Genomic DNA, 21,136 nt, shown 5'->3' with positions numbered 1-21,136 from the left:
CATAGTATTTCTGGTGCTGATGCCTTCTTTCTCTGTGCCCATCCACTCACATCATCATTCTGTGACTGAACTACATACATAGATGCCAAGGCGAAGAATGGGGACAGCAGGGGCCTCGCAGAGGGACAGCAGCAGGAGCAGCAGTGCCGTGGTCAGCTCCATTAGGTAGAAAAGGTGATTGTGTACAAAGAGGTAGGCAGCCAGTGCTTTGGCATTCTTGGGGTGGGTGAGGAATTTATCATTGTTTTCTCCTTCCTATAGAAAATAATAGCAGCAACATTAGTAATGTTTTACACTACAAGAGCACCTTCCATCTGATCTTACATACATCAAGTTAGTTTCATAACTGCCCTGTGGGGGAAGTAGTGTTATTCCCATTTTACAGACTGGTAAGCTGATTCATTGAGTGGTTAAGTGTCTTCTCCAAGTGGCAGAAATAGGACTAGAACTCAGAAGCTCTGGATCCCGAGGCAATGCTCTAACCACTAGGTGACATGGCATATATTATACACAAAGCAAACCCACTTTTTTCTGTGTGTATATTTCAGTAGTACAGATTACATTAACAGCTGTGAGCTTCCAACTTAGAAAGCTATTAGTTTCTTAGGAAAAGGAAGTGCCCAGGTCATTTTGCAGGATAGCCAAAGAAATTTAGCTAGCACTTGAAAAACTCTGGGATGTTGTTTATTTTTAATTATTTCCACATTTGTGACTTCCCACATCAAACTGATCAACTTCTCCATGACAGAACTCTAAAGAACTCAGATAACCAGCTGGCCCTGAGCTTAACAGTCATGGTTTCTTATCTTGACCTTGCAAAATGACTGTGCAAGGAAAATCCTTTTGTAGAACACAAATACTGTCCAGTACATTCTGGAAAGGAATGTGGGAAGCTGGAGATCATGAAAAATTAAGGCAGTCTATATGCTGATGTGTCATTCCCTCTTGCTTCAGGATCTTAACATAAAAGTTCAGGTTTCACAGTAGCAGCCGTGTTAGTCTGTATTCGCAAAAAGAAAAGGAGTACTTGTGGTACCTTAGAGACTAACCAATTTATTTGAGCATAAATGCTCAACACTCCAACAGTTTGCTTGCAAATGATTTACAACAGTGGCTTTACTACTACTTTAGCTCGTAAGGAAAAGACTGCTCTGGTACCAATGAGCTTACGTTTAAATAGGTCTCAGTCTTTCAATATAGGACCATCAAACAGCCACTTCTATTGTTTAAGCTAGAGGTTCTCACTGTGGACCAGTGGTGACCTGCAGAGCACTTGCTGGTTTGTCTGAAGATGTCACTTGGTGCTGGCTAGTTTTTTCCAACTGGGACAGTTAAGTACATCTCTAACATTACATTTCTAGGTAAGGCAAGCAATTGCTGCAGTTACTATGAGGATATTAAGCAATTATGGATGGGAGGCTGGTACTTGTGGTCAAGAGTGGGAAGTGAGGTCAGGTCCACAAGACAGTTTTTCCATTAAGAGGTGATCCACACTATAAATGTGAGCTAACAATCCCAACTATACATATAAAAAGATGGGGGTCTAAATTAGCTGTTACCACTCAAGAAAGAGATCTTGGAGTCATTGTGGATAGTTCAGGAAAACATCCACTCAATGTGCAGCGGCAGTCAAATAAGCGAACAGAATGTTGGGTATCATCAAGAAAGGGATAGTGAATAAGACAGAAAATATCATATTGCCTCTATATAAATTCATGGTACACCCACACCTTGAATACTGTGTGCAGATGTGGTTGCCCCATCTCAAAAAAGATATAATGGAATTGGAAAAGGTGCAGAAAAGGGCAACAAAAATTATTAGGGATATGGAATGGCTGCCATATGAGGAGAGATTAACAAGACTAGGACTTTTCAGCTTGGAAAAGAGACGACTAAGGGAGGATATGACTGAGGTCTACATAATCTTGACTGGTGTGGAGAAAGTAAATAAGGAAGTATTATTTACTCCTTCTCATAAACACAAGAACTAGGGGTCACCAAATGAAATTAACAGGCATCAGGTTTAAAACTAACAAAAGGAGGTATTTCTTCACACAACGCACAGTCAACCTGTGGAACTCTGTACCAGAGGATGTTGTGAAGGCCAAGACTGTAACAGGGTTCTAAACAGAAATAGACAAACTCATGGATGATAGGTCCAGCAATTAGCCAGGATTGGCAGGGAATGTGTCCCTAGCCTCTGTTTGCCAGAAGCTGGGAATGGGCGACAGGAATGGATCACTTGATGATTACCTGTTCTGTTCATTCCCTCTGGGGCACTTGGCATTGGCCACTGACAGAAGACAGGATACTGGGCTAGACAGACATTTGGTCTGACCCAGTATGGCCATTCTTATGTAACAACTTTGTTCCATTTAATCATCTCACAAGAAAAGAGGCAATTCTCAATAGTTAAGTTCAAGCTTATGTTCTGTTTAACTTATATATAACAGTCAGTTCGGTGATCCACATTGCAAACAGGACAGAAAAAACCTAACCCAGATTAAACTCAAGCTCCCACTCAGAGACAGAGCTAGCTTTACATCAGTAGGGCATTCTTATCCAGGCGTGACCCAAACAAACTTACAGAATGAAAAAAAGAGCCAAATTTTGTCTTTTGGTAACTAACCAATTCAAGTTTCAGAGTAGCAGCCATGTTAGTCTGTATTCGCAAAAAGAAAAGGAGTACTTGTGGCACCTTAGAGACTAACCAATTTATTTGAGCATAAGCGTTCGTGAGCTACAGCTCACTTCATCGGATGCAATTCAAGACATTCTTGGGCAGCTAAGCCCTCTTATTCAGATAGCAAACTCTAGCCTGAAGCTGCTAATTTGGATAAACAATCTGAGTGCTATTTAAGTTATGTCTACTTCATTTCAAGGACATCATCAACATGGTAATTGGTCAAGACAGCAAGAAGAATAATTCTTCGATCTGGAGGGCTTAGCCTACTGTATGTGCCATAATCAGACAATGTATTAACTCTGTGAACTTCCATTATAAACATGAGTTCACATTAGACTTGAATGAGGTTGAATGATTTGCTCAAGATCACACAGTGAGTCTGGCACAGTTAGGAATAGAACCTAAATCTCCCAAGTCCTCATCTTTTTTTTTTTTTTAACAGTAAGGAGACACTCCCATTTAGAGAATCAACCCTGCAACCAGGAAACTTCACAAATGCAGTTTTCTATATTTAATAATGATCATGATTTAAAAGTCCACGTTACCAATTTACACGTCAAAGGGTTACTCCCCTGTTCACAAGCCCTTGATGAGCAATTTCAAACACAGGGTGGATACTTCTACCACAACACTGAATAGCAGGCCTCACCTGGAGGTAGATTGCTGCCTCTTGGTAGTTCATTTCCCAGTTGTGTCTGGCAGATCTTTGCTGAGAATGGTAGTCCCCTGTTGCTGGGCTAGACACATCATTAACAAGGTCATAGCTGCCTCCATCTGTATCCATAGGACAGGACAGAGAGAGAAAGAGAGAGGTATGTACAATTAAGTAGGCCCAGTTTGATCAGGGAGAATGCACCAGCCTTTTCTGGAACACAAGCAGGTCAAGTATCATGTAGTAAGACAAGTGACAAGCATCAAGTGACACCTGAATACCAAGTGACAATGTAGACACTGGCTAATCGATTCTTCCCAAGAAGCAGCTTTCAAAAACTAGCATGTTATGATCAGCACTCTTGAACTCAGCAGTTAAGAACTTCTGAATGTTTGAACATGAGCATCTTATAATAATCAAAACAGAGTCACCTGCCCATTTAACATAAGAAGGTCTCTTGGTTCATGATATTAATGCTTTCAGGTTCATACCTCTACCATCAAGAGAAACAAATTAAGAGGAGATGACAAACTTCTGAAAGCCTCTTTGGGGGCATACAACCCAGAAAAAACAAAACAAAAATACCGCAAAACTTTCTTTTTAGACCGAATACTAGGGAAGACTCAGAAAGAGTAACGGGTTACAGCAAGCAACAGAAACTAAATCATAATACTTAACATTATAGACAGCATTATATTTTCAGAGTGCTCTGTAGTCATTAATTCATCTGCACAACACTCCTGCAATACAAGTAAATATCAATATCCCCATCTTATAGCCTAAGAGAGAAAGTTAATTGTCTATCTTTATGTCCTAGGTTACTTTAAAACTTTTGGGGTCTTTTTAATCTCTAAAGAAGCACAGAAACGAAGAGTGCTCTATCATTTGTTTAAGATTCCGTAGACAAAAATCCTTGTATAAAAAAGGGTATTAGGGATAACTGCAATATTTTCCCCCAATTCAAATCCTAAAAAGCAAGGAAACAAGTTATGGGACACTACACAGCAAACTTCCTATGACAGTGACATTGTCAGTGGGCATGTGTGAAAACCAAATATTTGCTGACATTGAGGATGTAACTGCACGACCACAAAGACAATACCCCCACGTCCAAAAGGATCATTATGCCAGTTTTACAGATGGGAACGGAAGCACAGAGAGGCTAAAACTTAATTTTTCAAAAGTAATCAGTGATCGCAGATGTCCAGGTGAATGGTGGCTACTCAGTCAAAACTTTTTGAAAATTAGGTTCCTTTAAGGTTTGGATACCCAAAACAAGAGATACCAAAAATTCACGTCACCTTTTTTAAACGTTAGGCCTAAATAACTCACCCAAGGTCATACAGGAAGGCCATGGCAAAACAAAGACATGAACCCAGTTCTTCCGAGTTCCAGTCCTATGCTTTAACTACAAGGGCATTCTTCCTCCTTGGTAGTTTTCTTACAGAGGTACACATAAAAATAGTTTTGCTGAGTCCCAGCATGGGAAGTAGAAGGATTTTCCTCTACAAAAGCCCCAGTCCTGTTGTTTCAAAGTTGCTATGCAGCAGTTCTTAATCTCTGTGTTATGAGTAGGGCCCTACCAAATTCACGGCTGTGGAAAAAGTGTCACGGACCATGAAATCAGACCTCCCCTGTGAAATCTAGCTATTGTAAGGGAGGGACAGGGCTGGGGTGTGTGCCAAGTGAAGGGTTCCTACCATGCCCCCTGCTCCAGCTGCTAGTCCCCTCTGGGCTGGGAAGGGATGGGACTTACTCTTCCCCTGCACAGCCACTCCAGGGAGGAGATCAGACCCACCTCTGGATACCTACCCAAGCTGCAGAAAGTTGCCGGAAGTGGGTCTGATCTTCCCAATGCTGCTGGGAGTGCCCCAGCCAGGGGCTCCTAGCTGCTAATCCCAGCTGGGCTGGGGAGGGACAGGACTTGCTCTTCCCCAGCATGGCCGCACTTTGAGGGAGATCAGACCCATCTCCAGGTACTTCCTGAAGCTGCAGAAAGCTCTGGGACTAGGCAGCAGCCCAAGAGGTTGCCAGAGGTGTAGGTAGGTCTGATCTCCTCCAGAGAGCGGCCACGCAGGGGAAGAGCAAGTCCTGTCCCAACTCACCCTAGCTGGGGCTAGCAGCTAGGAACTCTTGGCAGGGGTGCTCCCAGCACGGGGGATATCAGACCCACTTAAACCTCCAGCAACTTCCTGTGGCCACAGGAAACTCCAGGGGGGGGGAGGAGGCTGCCTTGAGATTCCACATCTGAAGGCAGCAGAGAAGTGATGGTGGCAATCCCGCGACCCCTCTACAACAGCTTTTGGACACCCTCCACCCCATGACCCTCTTTTGGGTCAGGACCCCCATGGTTACAACACCCTGAAATTTCAGATGTAAGCATCTTAAACCATGCAATTAACTAATTTTCAAATCCTATGGCCATGAAATTGACCAGAATAGACTGTGAATTATGAGACCTTATCTGGGGGTAAGGGGAAATTGTGACTGTGCTTTCATTTCTTCTCTCCTTGCTATAACGTTCATGCAGATTTGCTGAGGCACTTTGCAGCAACGTCCTTCTCAAATGCCAGAATAACCCCATAAACTGAAGATTCAGTTCCTGTAGTATCCCTCTGGAAGCACCGGGGTAGACCTGACAAATATTCTGGAGCACACCAAGGAGAAGTCATTGAAAGTAGCTGCCTGAAAGGATATGGCATGCAAGGGACTGACAGCCCTTGTGTCAGTGCAGCATGACAACTGCATTCTAACCCGGAATCAAATGAACATAAACACAGCTACAGAGTGACCATAAAGAGCTTTGGATCCCAGACTTCAAAGTGATCTAAACATGCAATGTTCAGTCAGTCTGTCTATCTATTCTTTTTCTTTTTCAAGATGTGGATGAATTTGGTGACTATTTAATCCTCTCCTCCACTGAAGCCTCTGTGAATGCAATGCTACAGAATGCTGAAGCCCAAAGTCTTTTATTTATCCGCATAACAGGTGCAGCATTTTTTTAAATGAAAGATTATAATCTGCAAAAATTTCAGAGAGACCTTTAAATGTGGGATCTGGTTAATTATTATTTTTAAAAGGATTATGCGTGCATATTTCAAGGAGACGTGAACTCCCTTATGTAAATTTTAGGCTGACAGCAGAAGCCTCGAAGTATCCTGGTCAGAGAGAATGTTTAGTGGAATTACAAAGGGACCATGGTTTCATCAGTATATGCTCACCTCTCACCACATATACATTTTTCAGTCAATATAAAAAACTTTATATTTTCAAATACCCAGCCCAAACAAAGCAAAGACCTCATTGGGAACTCTGCCCAGCATAAGGTCCAAACTTCATCCCATGACCCAAATGAATGAAGGGTTTTTTCCCCAGTTTCACCCACCCACCCCTCTCTCTTGGAGCACAGACTAAAATGGAAATTTCAAGCCCAGAATGGTGAAATGTTTAGAAAAGTTATCAGCATGCAAAGGAAACAGGTTTATAATGACAGGTTTCAGAGTAGCAGCTGTGTTAGTCTGTATCCGCAAAAAGAACAGGAGGACTTGTGGCACCTTAGAGACTAAAAAATGTATTCGAGCATAAGCTTTTGCGGACTAAAACCCACTTCATCGGATGCATGCAGTGGAAAATACAGTAGGAAGATCATATCTTTTATACACACACACACAGAGAACATGAAACAATGGGTGTTATCCTACACACTATAACGAGAGTGATCAGTTAAAGTGAGCTATTACCAACAGGAGAGAGAAAAAAAAACCTTTTGTAGTGATAATCAAGATGGGCCATTTCCAGCAGTTGACAAGAATGTGTGAGGAACAGTGTGGGTGGGGGGGAAATACACAAAGTAAAACTATTTCCCCATGTTTAATGACACATCCACTCCCAGTCTTTATTCAAGCCTAAATTAATGGTGTCCAGTTTGCAAATTAATTCCAATTCAACAGTCTCTCACTGGAGCCTGTTTTTGAAGTTTTTTTGTTGAAGAATTGCAAATTTTAGGTCTGTAATTGAGTGACCAGGGAGATTGAAGTGTTCTCCGACTGGTTTTTGAATGTTATAATTCTTGACGTCTGATTTGTGTCCATTTATTCTTTTATGTAGAGACTGTCCAGTTTGGCCAATGTACATGGCAGAGGGGCATTGCTGGCACATGATGGCATATATCACATTGGTAGATGTGCAGGTGAATGAGCCTCTGATAGTGTGGCTGATGTGATTAGATCCTATGATGGTGTCCCCTGAATAGATATGTGGACACAGCTGGCAACGGGCCTTGTTGCAAGGATAGGTTCCTGGCTTGGAGAACACTTCAATCTCCCTGGTCACTCGATTACAGACCTAAAAGTCGCATTATTACAACAAAAAAACTTCACAAACAGACTCCAGCAAGAGACTGCTGAATTGGAATTAATTAGCAAACTGGACACCATTAAATTAGGCTTGAGTAAAGACCGAGTGGATGTGTCATTACACAAAGTAAAACTATTTCCCCATGTTTATTTCCCATCTCCTTCCTCACATGTTCTTGTCAACTGCTGGAAATGGCCCATCTTCATTATCACTACAAAAAGGTTCCCCCCCCCCCCCGTCCCCGGTAATAGCTCACCTTAACTGATCACTCTCATTATAGTGCATAGGATAACACCCATTGTTTCATGTTCTCTGTGTATATCTTCCTACTGTATTTTCCACTGCATGCATCCGATGAAGTGGGTTTTCGTCCACGAAAGCTTATGCTCAAATAAATTGGTTAGTCTCTAAGGTGCCAGAAGTACTCCTGTTCTTTTTGAGAATTATAATGGAAACCTAAAAGAAGAGGAGTACTTGTGGCACCTTAGAGACTAACCAATTTGAGCATAAGCTTTCGTGAGCTACAGCTCACTTCATCAGATGCATACTGTGGAAAGTGTAGAAGATCTTTTTATACGCACAAAGCATGAAAAAATACCTCCCCCCACCCCACTCTCCTGCTGGTAATAGCTTATCTAAAGTGACCACTCTCCTTACAATGTGTATGATAATCAAGGTGGGCCATTTCCACCCTAGTTTGTTACCTTAACTACACAGTTTTGTAACTGGCACCTACTACTTCTGCATTTCTTAAGTGTTTAAATTCATAATCCTAACCCTGCATTAATATAGGTCTTTGCTAAATATATTATTATAATTTGCTTAACACCTGTAAGGACAAAATTTCTGAAAATATATCCTGCCAACAAAATATTAACAGAAGTGGAAACTCAAAAATGAACACATTAGCAATAAACGTCCATTTTACCTATGGCAGGATGTTAGGAATAAAAAGGGACCTCTGAGAAGCTATAAAAATTGACCTGGAACTGAGGGTAGTGGGTGAGCTGCAGGAATCCTCTTAACTGCTGGTATCAACTGGCTGAGGGGACATGGCTACTTTCTGAAGACAGGTAAATTAATACCGTTCTTATTTGCCACCACCGTGAAATATCACCAGGACACGTGGGCCAACTGCAGTTTGGGCTTGTGTCCAGGTGCCTCATAGAATCATAGAATATCAGGGTTGGAAAGGACCTCAGGAGGTCATCTAGTCCAACCTCCTGCTCAAAGCAGGACCAATCCCCAATTAAATCATCCCAGCCAGGGCTTTGTCAAACCTGACCTTAAAAACGTCTAAGGAAGGAGATTCTACCACCTCCCTAGGTAACGCATTCCAGTGTTTCACCACGCTCCTAGTGAAAAAGTTTTTCCTAATATCCAACCTAAACCTCCCCCACTGCAACTTGAGACCATTACTCCTTGTCCTGTCATCTTCTACCACTGAGAATAGTCTAGAACCATCCTCTCTGGAACCACCTCTCAGGTAGTTGAAAGCACCTATCAAATCCCCCCTCATTCTTCTCTTCTGCAGACTAAACAATCCCAGTTCCCTCAGCCTCTCCTCATAAGTCATGTGTTCCAGACCCCTAATCATTTTTGTTGCCCTTCGCTGGACTCTCTCCAATTTATCCACATCCTTCTTGTAGTGTGGGGCCCAAAACTGGACACAGTACTCCAGATGAGGCCTCACCAATGTCGAATAGAGGGGGATGATCACGTCCCTCGATCTGCTTGCTATGCCCCTACTTATACATCCCAAAATGCCATTTGCCTTCTTGGCAACAAGGGCACACTGCTGACTCAGATCCAGCTTCTCGTCCACTGTCACCCCTAGGTCCTTTTCCGCAGAACTGCTGCCTAGCCATTCGGTCCCTAGTCTGTAGCTGTGCATTGGGTTCTTCCGTCCTAAGTGCAGGACCCTGCACTTATCCTTGTTGAACCTCATCAGATTTCTTTTGGCCCAATCCTCCAATTTGTCTAGGTCCCTCTGTATCCTATCCCTGCCCTCCAGCATATCTACCACTCCTCCCAGTTTAGTATCGTCCGCAAATTTGCTGAGAGTGCAATCCACACCATTCTCCAGATCATTTATGAAGATATTGAACAAAACCGGCCCCAGGACCAACGCCTGGGGCACTCCACTTGACACCGGCTGCCAACTAGACATGGAGCCATTGATCATCCACTCACTCAGACTTGTTCAGTTTGATGCAAGTCCTAAAACGACTGGAAGGCTTTCAAAATATCAGAACTGATTTCATTTCTCTTTTTCAAAAATATTTCACCACCACCAAAACTTGATAATACCCACAACATTTAAGAGCATTAAAACTTAAGGTCAGATCAATTTAGCCACAGGTTTATAGCATTAGAAGCTTTTCCTTTAATCTCTAAAATAATGCTTTTTTGAAAGAGAAACCTTTCCTTGAATGGAATCACACCAACATTTTGAATGGAAAGAAAAGGCAGCACTTGCGTAAACAAAAACTTTTCCAACATTTCATACACAAGATGCTCACTGCTGAAATACAAATGAGATGTTCCTGGGGGAACAAGTGCAAATACCACAACAGGTCTCAGAGCCATGAGTCAGAAACAAAAACTTTGGAGACTGCTATGGATTCTCTCTGCCCAAACAAACATCTCCATGCTAGTCTCACATAGACTGGAAAACTGATTAGTGAAGCGTCCCATTGCAGAACTCCATTTACTCTATCTGTTTATTCCCATTGGGTTCCAGAAGGTTGATCTACAATCCAAAGGCACTAGTATCATCTGTCTAAAATAATAATAAATTTAAAATGTGACTCTCTGACTCTTGCTTGGCAGCCATCCAGGTAAGGTTATTTCCTCAGCTGCTCCCCCGATAACAATGACACAGACTAATGCAACTCTTCACTCTGCTCAGACCATGCTGTGGAACAGCCCCAACGAAATTTACCATTCGTGTCAGGCTCAGTCAGATAAGAGGATCTCTCCACGGGACTCTAGCAATTTTCCAAGTGGATAGCAGGCTGCCTCCACCACTGCATGTCAGCCTTTGCCTCAGGATGCAGATGCAGGATATTTGGAGATGGAAGTAGGCAGATGGAGAAGAGTCAAACAACTTAAGTTCTCCCCTCTCTGTTGTCTGAAAGTTTCTTTTCACCTTCAGAGCTTACTCAAGGTTTTAACAAAAGCTAAACAAACTAGATTCCCTTTTACTCTCTGCAAAACAAAACCCACAAATAAAACAACTTGTTCCCATGTGGACAGTGGCTCAAGGCCTCAGTTAAAAGTTCATCCCCACCATACCAGAAACAGGATGCTTTGATTTTTCAGAAGGCTTAGCCACTGGATGAAGAGTTTCTTAAATTAATTCTAATTATAAAGCAATGACTCATTTGCACTTTCCCCTTCTTTTCTTGGCACACATCAGAATCTGCTCACCCCCACAAGTGTACTTTCTGCAAAGTGCTAAGTGATCAATGTAAAGAACCCTCTCTCCCAACCAAAAACATTTGCAATTTTTTTGTGAAGTTCATAGTACAAAGGGGGCAAAGAAATAAACCAGCTGAACTTCTCACACAAATGGTAATATTTCCTCCACACTGATGTAACTTATCACAGAAGTTCCCTTAATAAAAATAAATAAATAAATAAAAGCCAGCTGGTCTGCTTACACAAGGCATCCAGAATGATACTGCAGGGATTCCAACATTTTCATTCACCAGAGCACAGCATGCTCCAGTGTAAATAGCTTCCATATGCCATCATTAAAAATAAAAAAAAATTAGACAGAAAGGAAGGACACAAATAAGAAAACTTTCCTCATGCCAAACAGCTCCTTTTATTAAACAAAGTTCCCTGCCACGAGAGAAAGAAAACTATTGGTCAGCAGTGTAAGCAACTTCTGCCACTGAGATTTGGGTAAGAGGTACGCTGCTTTCAGAAATGGATCAATGCCAGCACAAGGCCATGTGTAAACCAGCAGTAAGTATGCTGGTCCATATGACAGAACCAGGAGTGGAGCAATGAACAAGGAAGTCCCCCTGTGGGTTGGGACAAATCTCCTTCCCCATTCTGGATTTCAATCCAAGTTGATATCAATTTGGCAAAAGTCTTCAACTGCATTTCTTTGATGTAGGGTGGTTTGTTTTTCTCTAAACCCCTCCTCCCCACAATGAGCAAACTGATAAATATAAAGTTATAATACAAACCATACAGAGTCTCTCTCATATTTCCCCAGAGCTCCATGCCTGGCTTCTGCTTACCACTTCCCCTGTGGTTCTCTCTTTTCTGGGTGTAATATACCATTTAAGGTGTTGAAGCAAAATAGCCTTAGCTGCTTCTAGTTCGCTCCCCAGCTAACTACAAACCCTGGCTATGAATTAAGGCCACTCAGTAAGGCCACCCCTTAGGGCAGGGGTCAGCAACCTTTCAGAAGTGGTGTGCCGAGTTTTAATTTAAGGTTTCACGTGCCAGTAATACATTTAACATTTTTTAGAAGTCTATATATAACTAAGCTATTGTCGTATGTTCAGTAAACAAGGTTTTCAAAATGTTTAAGAAGCTTCATTTAAAATTAAATTAAAATGCTGATCTTACGCTGCCGGCCCGGGTCCCGGCTGCCGGCCCGGGTCCCGGCTGCCGGCCCACTGGTGGTCTGGGATCCTGGCCCTGCCCACATAGAATAGGTACCTACCTTCTCCCTGGTTCTAGCCCATTCTCTTCCTCTCTCTCTGCACTGAGCTGAGGGTGGGAGTGCACTGAGCACAGGGCTGGGGGTGAAGGAACAGGCTGGGGTGTGTGTGAACGGGGTGCAGGGGTCAGGGCAGAGGGCTGGGGGTGTGGGCTAGGGTTGTGGGGGTGCTCCCAGCCCCCTGCCTAGAGCAGCTCACAGACAGGGGGCTGGAGGGGATATGCCCTGATTCCAACCCTGCTCCCCAAGTCCTCACCCATACCTCATCTCCGCCTCCTCCCCAGAGCAGCGAGCGCGCTGGGGCTCCGCTTCTCCCCCTCCCTCGCAAGGGCCATCAGTTGATTGGCAACAGGGAAGGAGAGGAGGAGGGGCAGGAACCCAGCATGCTGAGGGAAGGGGCTGGGGGCAGAGAAGAGCGGGCGAGGGCAGGCAGGATTTTTAATGGCACGCTGCTGCCTGCCAGGGTCCTGGCCGATGGCCCCGCTCAGCCCGCTGCCGGCCTGGGTTCGGCAGCGGGCTAGGCGGGGCCAGCTGCTGGGACCCGGGAGGCAGCAGCGTGCAATTACAAATCGGCTCGCGTGCCACAGGTTGCCAACCCCTGTCCTAGGGGCACCACTGAGGTGTGCCTTAACAGGGCTTTTGATTGCTATCTAACCTACCATTCTCCGTACATATGCCCACTTAAAAATTCCATTCAATCTGAGGTTTATCTTCCGTGTTTACATTGTTACCATTTGCCAGTGCTCAGTTATCTACTTTGGCCCACCATTCCTCCATCATGTTGGAATATTTGGTTGTCTAAATCAGCTGCAGACAGATCAGGAGTGCTTCACTGAGGGAGGGCAGCATCCAGCAGCACTAAATGACAGTCACTCAAGTAGGGAAACAATTCCAGAAACACCTGAATTTTCTTCTCTATCTTGGAACCCTTGCAGTTAGGCACAAAGACAGCACTGGCTGTTCCGATGGGCAATCTCCTTGTGGCTAAGGACAAAGTTCATACATCCTGGCTAATGCTGTTGGCTCTACTGGTGGCCTTATCTCCCCTGATGGCCTGGTAAGGATGGATGTGGTTGCATTAGGCAGGCTTCATTCATTTCCTTCAGAGAGAGGTCAGAGACAGTTCTTCTCTGAAAGCCCTTACCAGTAGAGGGATCAGCACTACTGGTCCTTCCAGTGACATCACATGTGCTTGAACAGAAGGATACTGCAAGAAAGTATGGGACTGTAGTGAATTAACCTTCTTAAATTCAAAACAGTAGAGATGCCCTTCTACCCCAAAGCCTGAAGTAGAGACCTGAATAAAAGAAGAGTTCAATCCAGGAAAAAACAGAGGTGATGGCTGTTGAAAGGAAGAAGCATCAGGAGTGATGAAGTCACATCAGCATCATGAAGAAGTCTACCTTCCAAATGCCAACATTGATCTTGATGGACTTATCTCTGCTCCTGGACTCTCCGGCTTAGAGACTGCACCCGCCCTTCTCAGATTTTGACTGAGTCATGATAGTCTATACTTCTGACATTTCAAGACTAGTCTCACCCTGTGGGAGATAACACTGAAACCCATCTGGAAAGCACTGCCAATTTGACATTTAGTTGACCATCGTATAGGTAGTGCGCGCCAATGAGAGCACAACTCACCAGTGCTTCACATGTTTGACTGCCAGTTAAATTTTACATCTAATTTCAAGATTTTGGACCTCATATTTAAAGCTCTGCATATACTAGAGCCCCAACAGTACAGAAATGGCCTATTGCACACATCCTCTTTCCCACTCATTGTGGCAACTGCATTTGACAGGAATACTGCGTGTGGCTGATGGTACCCAGCTCCAAACAGGTAAGACCCACGAAGGTAGAAGTCACTCTCAGAGATCAAGCTGAACCCAAACCCTGCTACCTACAGGGAACATATCAGCACTCTCATACCACTGTCCTGCAGGCTCGCTCTCTCATACCAGATGACGGAGGAACAATAATGGCTGGGCACTATGGGAAGCAAGTCACCTGAGGTTTTTTATTGGTTTGGTTTTTTGAGCCAGTGGCTTTGTTACTGGGAGGCAGGGGATGAGAGCCATGTGAGAAGACCTGATGTACTTTAAATTCATATATTGGTACCTGAATCCTATGGGTTGAGCACCTTAAATAATAAGTGCAATAAGCATGCATGGCACCCCTCTGGAGCAGGGATTTTTTTTTTAAAGTCTCCAGAGTAGCCTAAACAGCTTACTATTATAATTTCAGTGCCCAGAACATACAGTGTGTCCCCAATGACAGTCACTGTCATGCCACTCTGTTTCAAGAGAAATAATAGGTTGACTTGAACGGTTAGCCTGATATGCAGACACTGTGTCATTAAAAAGAATGGTTGGTTTCAGCCAATCACAATTGTTAGCAGCCACAAAGTATGTAAATCCCTGCTCTCTCATTAGCTACTCCCCACACCCTCTATAGACAACAAAATAATACAGTCACCTCAGTGTCTCTTTCAATGCAGCTGTCCCAAAAATATTTAAATTTTCAGATATTTTAGCATAGAACAACTGGATGATACTTCCTGTTAACAACTGTAACCAGGACTATAAAGCAGCCTCGCCTTCTGCCTCAGTATTTAGTCCACAGTACAATTACCTCAACATGAGGCACACTCAAGTTAACATCCAAACGACTGGATTACGAAAATTTTAAATGGGAGTTGAATACACATGCTGAAGGATTAACAGACCCCCTCCCCAGCATGGAAAGCTATTTTAAATATATTATCACCTCTTTTATAAACCATGCTGCCTAACTCCTCATTTCAAACACAACACAAACAGAAACTGCGCTGTTTGACTAGATACGTCTATGGTATCTGTGGTAATGTTTGTGCTACACACACTTAAAATATTGGTATGCTAACATTAACATGTTTAGGGAACCAAAGACAATTCTCATTTTTGGTACAACAGTGTTCCTAGTGCACTATTGCAGTAGGAGATACCACATTATCTGATATACACGTTACATCTTAATATTAAATTAACAGTTTAATGACTTGTAAACAATTTCAAATGATGAAAAACGTAAGAAAGATCTTCTTACAAACCATCTCCTATCCAAACCCATTTCCCTGTGGCAAGTACAGTGCATTTTCACATGAAAAACCAACGGAAAGGACAGCATAAAAGAGCAAAGATGAAAATAAAAACTTAACCAAGCAACCTCAGTTATTGCATTAAGATAGGGGTTCTCAAACTGAGGTTTGGGACCCCTCAGAGGGTTGTGAAGTTATTACATGGGAGATTGCGAGCTGCCAGCCTCCACCTCAAACCCCACTTTGCATCTAGCATTTATAATGGTGTTAAATAGATAAAAATGTTTGGTTTTTTAATTTATAAGAAGGAGGGGGCCCTTAGAGGCTTGCTGTGTGAAAGGGGTCACTAATACAAAAGTTTGAGAACCACTGCATTAAGACACGTACACCCCCCTTATGCATCTGTGCTGTTTGTTGCCTCATTTTGCGTGCTGCACTGATGCTTATTAATACAGAATCCCAACTTGTTGCCTGCTCCCTCACTCTCTCTGAGTCACTCTGTGGTTTGTCTCTTGTAATTTTGCTGACTGCCCAGTTTTGATCCCAGGAAAAGCTGATCACTGTTGAATTTTCAGACACACACCCCCTAGATTCACAGGAGCCATGCGAGGCATACAGAAACGCTTTCCCTCTTTCATTTAGCTGGTCCAAAACACCTCTGGAAATCCTGAAGAGTCCTAGACTACTACTATCCCCAGGCATCATTGGCTGAACTCTGACTGATGCTTCACTATGACAGAAGCTGCTCCATGGACCAATCAGAAGCTTTCTATGGACCACTGGTATACACATATTACAGTTTGAGAGCCGCTGAGTTCATTCATAGTTGGTATATAAAGTATGAAGGAGGGAAAGCGTTTCTATATGCCCCGCATGGCTCCTGTGAATCTAGGGTGTGTGTGTGTCTGAAAATTCAACAGTGATCCGATTTTCCTGGGATCAAAACTGGGCAGTCAGCAAAATTATAGGAGACAATTTATGAAAGATTGCATCCCATTAAAAAAAAAATAGGTTACTTATCACCAGTAGCTCTCGCTTTCCATCTATATTGCCTTCACAGAGCCACACTGGAAGAGTCACATACCTAGCCCTTTTCCACAGAACCTTTTCCAGTTTGGCATTCAATTCCTACACAGAGGCTTTCTGGATGTAACATCACACAGGAGATTAACTAGTATAAGAAGGGGCAGATTTCAATACTCTTACATCCAAAGTCTGATGATGAAGTACCTGCTTCTTTCTGCACTGCTCCAGTTGCTGAAGTCATGTTGTTTTAATTCAGGGGATTCTGACTAGCAAGATACAGAGCCCCACTTATTTCTACATGTTGGGGTGCAAAAAACACAAACTAGATCCTTTTTGCATATATTTAAAATCCCAAACTACTGTAAGTTTCAGATCCTTTATTTTGCCATAAAAGATCAAAATCAATCCTGCAAAAAGGAGAACCCTCAAACCACAATAAAAAATAAATTAGTCTCCACAAAGTGATTTTGATGGTCATTTTGTCTGTTCTTTCGAATGGTAGTATGCTTATGTAATCCTATTAGGCCTCTGATACCACATCAAAAATACATACATAAATTCTTACAACTGACTAATCTTAACTCCTGAGGTGAAGGCAGGGTTTGCAAATTTGTTTCCAACGGGGTTGGGGGGGGGGGGGAATAATCAACTTAAGTTGTAAGATCCATGTTTCCAAGACTACTACTTAAGCATATAGCTAACCTACCGAATTCAGTAGGAGAAAGGCAAGCTCCCTCTAATGGTGCAAATGCAGAAGGGTGAGTCAAAGAATGCATGAACAGAGTTTTTAATAGGCGTCAGACAGGAATCCAGAAAGACCGTATCTGAATCCCCTAACTACTGTATGTCTTTACTACAGTAAGTTAAAATGAATGTTAGATATTCTCTCCAGTTGTGTTGCTCACTTCTAATGTAATGCTTTCAGATGTCAGCACTGACTATTTCTTAAGATGAAATCAGAAAGAGGTAATCCAAAACTGGCAATGAAAAAAGAAATGTAGAAAAATAGAGACTGGAAAAATCTGAAATTTGAAAATTTTGTGGGGAAATCTGCATTAATCAGTAAAAACTGAATCCAAAAGAACCTGTTTATAAATGATCTCTTTGCTAGCGAAACTCAATTTTACAAAGCATGCCCCTCTGGCATGTACATTGGTCAAACTGGACAGTCTCTATGTAAAAGAATAAATGGACACAAATCAGATGTCAAGAATTATAACATTCATAAGCCAGTCGGAGAACACTTCAATCTCTTGGTCACTTGATTACAGACCTAAAAGTTGCAATTCTTCAACAAAAAACTTCAAAAACAGGCTCCAGTGAGAGACTGTTGAATTGGAATTAATTTGCAAACTGGACACCATTAATTTAGGTTTGAATAAAGACTGGGAGTGGATGTGTCATTAAACATGGGGAAATAGTTTTACTTTGTGTATTTCCCCACCACCCACACTGTTCCTCACACATTCTTGTCAACTGCTGGAAATGGCCCATCTTGATTATCACTACAAAAGGTTCCCCCCCTACCCCCGCTCTCCCCCTGGTAATAGTTCACCTTAAGTGATCACTCTCTTTACAGTAAAAAGAAAAGGAGTACTTGTGGCACCTTAGAGACTAACCAATTTATTTGAGCATGAGCTGTAGCTCACAAAAGCTCATGCTCAAATAAATTGGTTAGTCTCTAAGGTGCCACAAGTACTCCTTTTCTTTTTGCGAATACAGACTAACACGGCTGTTACTCTGAAACCTCTCTTTACAGTATGTATGGTAACACCCATTGTTTCATGTTCTCTATGTATATAAATCTCCCCACTGTATTTTCCACTGAATACATCCAATGAAGTGAGCTGTAGCCCACGAAAGCTTATGCTCAAATAAATTTGTTAGTCTCTAAGGTGCCACAAGTCCTCCTTTTCTTTTTGCCAATACAGACTAACACAGCTGCTACTCTGAAACCCTTAATTATAGTGATAAAGCTCTGTGGTATTAAAAATATGTTCCGGAGTGCAAATACTTGTGGAACACAGCAATTATCACCTCCTCTTCCTTCTCTACTCTGGCAGAACTGGAGAAGAGAAGTTGCTAATATCTCATGAGGCTGCATACAAAGGAATAAGGAGAATCCCTGACTTCTTGTCTCACTAAACTGCTGCTTAAGGAAAATAAAGAGGAACCGCATAAGAGCAGCTCCAACAAGATTTAACAGGGAGTAAAGATTCTGTCTTCCAGAGGCTCACCCACAACTGCAAGATTTATAAATTGTTTTTAGGTCATGAGGGATTATAAACATCTAATCTGACCTCTTGTGTGACTCTGGTAATAGGACTTCCCTGAATTAACTTCTGCTTATCTGTGGTTGCTAAAGCATATAATTTAGAAAAACCATCCAATCTTGATGTAAAAATTGCTAGTGATAGAGAATCCACAATAGCTCTTGATAAATTGTTCTAATGGTTAATTGCCATCACTGTTAAAAAAACAGTCACGCTATTTCTAGTCTGAAGTTGTCAAACTTCAACTTAGAATCATAGAATATCAGGGTTGGAAGGGACCCCAGAAGGTCATCTAGTCCAACCCCCTGCTCAAAGCAGGACCAATTCCCAGTTAAATCATCCCAGCCAGGGCTTTGTACCCATTGGCTCATTATACTTTTGTCTGCTAGTCTGAAGAGCCCTCTATTACCAAATTTCTGGTTCCACATGTAAATACTTACAGCTGTGATCAAGTCACCCAATACTTTTCTCTTTGATGAGGTAAACAGATTTAACTCCTTGAATCTTTTATAATAAAAGACAGGTTTTCCAATCCTTTAGTGGTTCTTGTGGCTTTTCTCTGAACCCTCTCAAATGTTTCAACATCCTTCTTGAATGCTGTCCAATGCTGTTGTTTAAAGTATTCCAGTAGTGGTCACATCAGTGCCAAATACAGAAGTAACGTGAACTGGGGAGCACTGAGTTCAGGCATCTAAGGATCACATTCACCTTTTTGGGAGCATTGCCTTGGGAGCTTGTGTTCACCGGATTATCTACTATGCCCCTCAAGTATTTTTCTAGAGCAACAGATTCCCAGGATACAGTACCCAATCCTGTAAGTATGGCCTACATTCATTGTTCCTAGATGTATGACCTTAAATATGGCTATAGTGAAATCCATACTGTTTGCTTGCACCCTGCTTAACAAGTGACCCAGATTATTCTGTATCAGTGACCTGTCCTTTTCATTATTTACCAGTCCTCAATCTTTGGATCATTGCAAATTTTATCAGTAATGATTTTGTTTTCCTTCCAGGTCATTGACAAAGATGTTCAACAACATAGGGCCAAAAGCCAGTGCCATGTTGATCTTATATCATTTTAGTTTCTTAATCAAGATATCATAATGCTACCAAGTCAAATGCCATACAGAAGTCTATTACATCAACACTATTCTCTTTATTAACAAAACTTGTAATGGCATAAAAAAATAAGGTTAATTTGACAAGATCTATTTTCCATAAATCCATGTATATTGGCATTAATAAAGAAGTCCTGTACCAGCCATTCCTGATTACAGGCCTATAATTACCTGAGCCACCCCATTTACTCTTTTTAAATATGGGCACAACAGTAGCTTTCTTCCAGTCCTCTGGAACTTCCCCAGTGTTCCAAGACATATTGGGTGAGAAAACACACAAACACCAACATTAACATTCCAGAGAGCTTCTCATCCAATTCTTTTAATGTCTGGATGAAAGTTATCTGAACCTGCTTATTTAAAAATATCTGCCTTTAATAGCTGCTCTTTAACATCCTTAGTTATTGTTGGAATGGAAAAGTAGAACAACATATGATTTGAATACATTATCTGACTTTTCCCCAAATACAGAACAGAAATATTTACTGAACATTTCTCCCTTTTCAGCATTAATGAAAATTCTACCATTTCCATTTAATAACGGACTAATCCCACTGTTAGCATTCCTTTTGTTCCTAATATACTTAAACTCGTCCATATTATCCTTAACTTTACTGGCCATGGATTTCTGTGTGTCTTTTTGCTTTACCAATTTTCTAGTTTCCTAGCTTCTATTTTACATTCAGTACTAGAAATTTTCCCCTTTCCCCGCCATTTGTTATGTTGTTTGTTTTTTAGCTGGTTTTACTTTCCCAAAAGCAGAACACTTAATGCACATGCAGGTTGCAAAGCAGAGTCAAAGAATAAAGTGAGGTTTCAGAGTAGGAGCCCTGTTAGTCTGTATTCGCAAAAAGAAAAGGAGTACTTGTGGCACCTTAGAGACGAAAATTTATTTGAGCATAAGCTTTTGTGAGCTACAGCTCACTTTATCGGATGCACAAAAGCTTATGCTCAAATAAATTTGTTAGTCTCTAAGGTGCCACAAGTACTCCTTTTCTTTTTAAAGAATAAAGTGACATGGCCACGTAACACTCAGCAAGTTTGCAATATTTGTTGTCACATTTCCAGTTGTTCTGGAATGACCATCACACTACTTCTCTGCCCCAACCATGCATCAGTAAAGAGGTGTGACTGTCCAATACGAGTAGTACTTTCAAGTTTCAGTGATGACTTACTGTTGACAAATTAATAAAATAATCAACTCGATTTAGCAGTTTCACCTCGTAGGAACATTAAGTGAAGAGGACAGCATTTTGGCTATGG

The 21,136-nt window shown here is 42.0% G+C and overlaps 1 protein-coding gene across 6 annotated transcripts in view; it reads right to left on the bottom strand.

Moving 5' to 3' along the window:
* The window catches only part of TPCN1 (two pore segment channel 1), a 69,417-nt gene that overhangs the window by 35,836 nt on the left and 12,445 nt on the right, over positions 1-21,136 (bottom strand). For 4 of the 6 annotated variants that reach the window (XR_012155006.1, XM_073312388.1, XM_073312387.1 and 1 more), the window contains 2 exons: positions 3,336-3,460; positions 79-255 (listed from right to left, as the gene is read on the bottom strand). Coding sequence is in view for 4 of the 6 variants with exons in the window: in XM_073312388.1 (XP_073168489.1) it covers positions 79-255; positions 3,336-3,460 (302 nt within the window). In the remaining 2 variants the exon portion in view is untranslated. Of the gene's footprint in view, positions 1-50; positions 256-3,335; positions 3,461-21,136 lie in introns of those variants that run through there. The other 2 variants (XM_073312392.1, XM_073312391.1) reach the window with 1 other exon arrangement.

The sequence above is a fragment of the Lepidochelys kempii genome, chromosome 15 (genome assembly GCF_965140265.1).
Source record: "Lepidochelys kempii isolate rLepKem1 chromosome 15, rLepKem1.hap2, whole genome shotgun sequence".
NCBI lineage: Eukaryota > Metazoa > Chordata > Testudines > Cheloniidae > Lepidochelys > Lepidochelys kempii.
This window is presented reverse-complemented; position numbering and strand designations above follow the sequence as displayed.